This window comes from Parasteatoda tepidariorum, chromosome 9, assembly GCF_043381705.1.
Source record: "Parasteatoda tepidariorum isolate YZ-2023 chromosome 9, CAS_Ptep_4.0, whole genome shotgun sequence".
Classification (NCBI taxonomy): Eukaryota; Metazoa; Arthropoda; class Arachnida; order Araneae; family Theridiidae; genus Parasteatoda; species Parasteatoda tepidariorum.
The window spans coordinates 69,375,370-69,380,587 of NC_092212.1; the positions used below are offsets into that span (position 1 = coordinate 69,375,370).

Sequence of the window (5,218 nt, forward strand, 5' to 3'; positions counted from 1 at the left end):
ACACAAAATATATTAAATTTCATCTCTATCATTGTCAAACAACACAAAAATATATTAAATTTCATCTCTATCATTGTCAAACAACACGAAATAAAAGTATAACAACCCCAGAATGTCATCACTCAATGAGAAAGAAATCCTTTTCAATAGTTAAAATTGCAACAAAAAAGGGAAATGCTGGATATAAATGAGTGCATGCTTTGCTTTACTTTGTAAGCATTTCAATAAAATCTGTCACTATCAGCCACCTGAAAATTCACGCGTCTGAATTTCATTTCCAAAACAAGTTAAACCTTGACGCTGTTATCTCCTACCCTTTTCTATTAAACATTATTATTTATCTTGAATTGTGTTGAATGAATGAATAATTAATAAATTGTGTTGAGTTATGAAACACTTGAATTCTAAAAATAGAACTCTTGAATGATCTTTGTTGAAAAAATAGAAAATTTAATTTTGTGGATAACAAATTTCCATATGCAACTAAATTTAACATGAGACATTTTGTTTGGACTGTTTCACTAAAAAATATTATCAGGAATGAAAATTATTTGATTTAAAATTCAAAAAAAAATCTTTTAAGTAGTATTTACCTAAGGTATAGCGTTTTCAATTTAATAATAAACTTTCAATGTAGCAACAAAAAAAAATATATATCCTTAATATGTTGTTGCCAGACTCCATCCATGACTCCAAGTCCAAAATATCGTACACTATCTGGAAGTCAATAAGCATCAGTGGGTGCTTATAAAGATCATGTTTTATGTGGCCTAGGAACAAGAATATATTGATAAAACTGCGCATGAGCTGTAAGTTTTTGCGAATATAAACATGTGGGCGGATGAAGAGATTATATCTTTCCATTATTTTGTTTTCTGGCTTTTCAAATTTATTTCTAAATATATAAAAACACTTTTAAATGCTTTTGAAAATATTTTATTTCAATAATTTTTCCTTGCGCTACATAAAATTCTCATTTTTAACAGGTTTTCTCCGAATATTTGATGATCAAAAGCGTTTTTTTCTCAAAACATATTTTTTTCATCCTAATCATAAATTGATAAGAACCATCGATTGAAATTCTTGTTTTAAACATAAACTATTGGTTATCATAAAATAAGTTTCTTTCAAATGATTTTATGATTATTTTCTGTAATTGTTCTTGATTTATTTCAAATGACAGAGGTGAATTGACATGTTAAAAAGCAAAAACACAGGAACAAAACAAGGAAGTAAAACGTCATTTCCTCAGGAGCGCTCGTGCTTCCCAATATCGCTCGGTAGACGACGATAACAATAGGAATCAGGTGCCAGCCCTAAACGAAACAGGTGCGCGGCTAGTCAGTCATGTCCGGTATATAGTCGAATCTGAGCCACCGCCTCGCGGAGCGGCCAGTCTGGAATGGTGTTCGGTCGAAGATCTCTCCACACTTTGGTTTTTGCCCTTTCTGATAATTGGTGATGGAAATCCCCATCGATTTTTGATCTAACAATCCCTTTTAAGGTTGAAAATGGGACTGTGCTACTAAGAACCTGGAGAATTCTTGTACCTCTCTTTGCCAAAATATCAGCCCTCTCATTTCCTGCAATATCACAGTGCCCAGGAATCCATTGTAGGGCTACAGTTTTACCAAATTGGTGGAGTTTATGTATCAGCATCCTGACATTTTAGAACGTCGCAAGTGGAAGACCAATGCATATATTCAATCGACAAAGCACCGCCTTCCAGTCTGAAAGGATAACCTCATTTGAAAAAGACTCAATAAAACAAAAAAGCTGTTCGAGAGCAATACGGATAGCAACAACTTCCCCGTCAAAAGCAGATTTATTGGCACCCACTGGGGAACCAAAGGAGAAGAGATTACAAAAGATACCAGATCCAGCATTTGGTTGATCCGGATCGAAAGAGCCATCTGTAAAAACTCTCAGTCGGAGCGGTTCCGGGTAACGGATTCCCATTGTCTCCAGCACAAGAAGGTGGAGAGCAGCGGTAGACGTTTCACTTTTGACAATGTCCTGCTCAAGAGAGAGCCTGGCATTAATTTTTTGGTAGTCAAGAGGGCTCACCAGTTCCAGCTGACCCTCTAGTTGGAGCGGATCGATCCCAACCAAATGATCATTGATGGTCTGAATAAATCCATTTTGAGTTTTTAAACTACGAGGGGTAAGTTGATAGTTAGTCCAGAAATTATCCATTTGGGTAAGTTTAAAGTATAGTAAGACAGCCCTTTCCCTAAGGACAATATCCAAAGGTTTAATGCCTGTCAGCAAGATCATTGCATCTATACGTGTAGTTTTTACATCACCTGTTATTAGTCTAAGGGCCTGGTTTTGCAAAACTTCAAGCTTTTGAAGTAGGCATGTAGGCATAGAGATGAGTGGTTCAGAGCAGTAAATAAAAATTGGAAGGACATATTTTGATAAGTCAGAGCGAGGGTAGACCGGTCACATCCTCAGAGAGTGCCAGCAAGTCGTTTTAAAATAGGGAGGTGTCTTATTACCCTTTCGGCAACAAACGTAACATGGTTTCTCCAGCTCAGTTTAGAATCAAAAACGGTTCCGAGATAAGTGAAGGAATCAACATTTTCAAGCGTAGTGCCAGAAAAAGAGAGATTTGGTATAGTAGGTCGGTGATGCATTAGTGAGAAAGTTTGAGTGGCACATTTATTTACGAGTGTACAGATTTACTACCATATTAGTTTCCTCACACCAACGACTGAGGGATTCCAGTGCAGGATTGAGTGTGGTCTCAACAATTGGTGTAGCGTGGCGCTTTGATGTTGTGATCCATAAAACAAGATCATCCGCATATAGGAGGCAATGAATGTTATGCACTGCCGTTAAGGTGTTTGTCAAGTCCTTGATGTAGACGTTGAAAAGGGTGCAGCTGGTAACAGCTCCCTGTGGGAGACCAGTACGGAGATTAAAGCTTCTCGAATTTCCACTTCCGAATTCAACTCTGCAGCTTCTTCCACAAAGGAAAGATCGAAATAATTGATCTTATTTTTCAGATATTATTTAATGGTTTTAAACATCGTATATAGAATTGTAATTCGAATTCATCGCCAAATCTATACTCTATCTGATTATTATCTGTCTTTAGACGTAATTTTTATTTTTATTTTTATAAGAGTGGGTCAATAGAATTTTTTTAAAAGTTTCTACACTCAAATATAACTTTAATAAGTAAAGCTTTTGTGATGCAGCTTTTTAAGGAGCTTTTGGTAGCAAATTTTCTTTTACCTCCAATACTAATTCAAAATTAGCTTGAAAGAAAGAAAAAGTAAGTTCAGTCTAACCTAGAGTAAGTTATGAAGTTTCATTTGCTTAAAAATAAATAAATAAATAAATAAATAAAAAAAAGAAAATTTTTAAAATAAAAACAAATTATTGGAAAAGAACTTCACCATTATATAATGATAAGTAAACATCATAATTTATTTTCCTCAATATATATTAAATATTTATTTTCAGTATTTGAACTTCATATGCTTGTCTGAATTCTCTTTCTATTGTTTAAATTTTATATTAGTTACGGAAGTAAAACGAATTTGCTACGAAAAGTTTCTCGCGTGGCATGGCGTCCTCTTAAGATAGAGACAGTTAACCGCACAAACTTCACATCCAAACATCTGGACAACCGTGACTCAGAAGACTGAGTGCTCACCTTTAAATGAGGTAACTCGGGATCGAAATTTGGGGCTGACTGGTTGTGCGAATTCTGCCGTCACCGGCCATTTCGCTGAATTTTCAATTTTATAGAATTTTTTATTTTATAAAAAAAAATTATTTTGTAAAAATAAAAGAAATTAATTATAAATTATTAATTATTAATTATTAATTATTAATTATTAATTATTTTTCTTAAAATAACCAAACTTATCCTTTTAAAAATCATTCGTCTGTTTATAACTAACAGTAATTATCTGTAAAATAAATGGTTTTTTACTGGCATGCCAGCTAACAAATTTTTATTTCTATAAATTGAACAGTGTAAAAACTGAAATAAATTGAAATGTATAAATTGAGCAGTTTGTACAGTGTAAAAATTTCTGAGAATGTTTCCCGTGATATCAAATGAATGTGGGTGGTAATTGGTCCTATTTTAATATAGCAGCTTCCTAATTTGTAACTTGTATTACAAAATAAATATTCAAATGAATGAATTAAGTAAAACTGATAATAAACGGAAGCATAAAAATCAAATTATTTTTAACTACATACTTTATTATTTATTACGAGATATTTTAAGAAGAATATTTTCAGAAAATAATGCTGAAATAAAAGCAAACTTGAAATTGTTTAGGAGAATTCAGCTAAAAATAAAAAATAAAAACTTTTTATTTCTTTGATAGCAAAATTTAGCTTACTTTAGACAATCTATTCTATTAAATTTTTAAATAGAAATTTTAAGAAGTTTTCTAAGCTTTCTCATTCTATGGATGCTCAGAATAGTGGTTCAGAGATGGGGAAAAAAGATTACTTCTTAGCGTTTGAAAATCTATTTTATTCTAAAACTACTTCAGCAGACGATATCTAATTTATTTTGCATAACTACTTTTTTTTTGTAAATAAACCTTTTCTATTGAACTTAATTTGTAAAAGCTCTATTTAAAAAGAAATCTCAAAGAAAAAAAACTGAACTCATTATAAAAAATGAACAAAGCAGTCTTTTTTAATTCATTTAGGCCAAGAGAAAATATTTTTAAAAAAGTTAAAAATAACTAACACACACGCCGTTATTCTTTGCTAGAACGTTTGCAATTTTATGCATACTACAATTTATTATATTAATAAAAATTTATGGGACGGTAAGTAGATTTTTCAGTTATTTGTGTTTATTTTAGATGACGTTTTTCAAAAATGCATTTTACTTATTTTTGACCAATTGATCTTTCTGATGCTTAAGAAACACTAAAAGTTAAGTATGCTATTTACAAAAGTAAAAATATTTTTAAAGAAATACTTGGCCATTACAAATTGTAACAAGTTACATATCCAAACAAATAGGTTTCATTTTATCTAAAAGGAGAAAATTGTGCTTCATGAAGTTTAATAGTGATTGTGGAACTTTGTGACCATGCTATCGAAGAAACCTATAATTGATCGCCAACGGTCTCAACAGAACTGCATTAAAAAATCATATAAATTGTTAAACAGTATTACGCAGTAGTACGCTTATTATTCAGTATGCTAGAATATATGCTGGTTATACAAT

At 31.9% G+C, this 5,218-nt stretch overlaps 1 protein-coding gene across 1 annotated transcript; it reads right to left on the minus strand.

Annotated features, from left to right (window-relative positions):
* Positions 1-1,668: 1,668 nt before the first annotated feature.
* LOC122270764 (uncharacterized) lies at positions 1,669-2,370 on the minus strand. The gene has a single exon (XM_043049421.1). It carries the CDS (start codon positions 2,368-2,370, stop codon positions 1,669-1,671), a length of 702 nt encoding a protein of 233 aa, XP_042905355.1.
* Positions 2,371-5,218: the final 2,848 nt, after the last annotated feature.

Bases quoted from the DNA above. Each gene is read 5' to 3' on its own strand.
- LOC122270764 (XM_043049421.1), bottom strand. From the start codon at position 2,370: ATGCCTACATGCCTACTTCAAAAGCTTGAAGTTTTGCAAAACCAGGCC.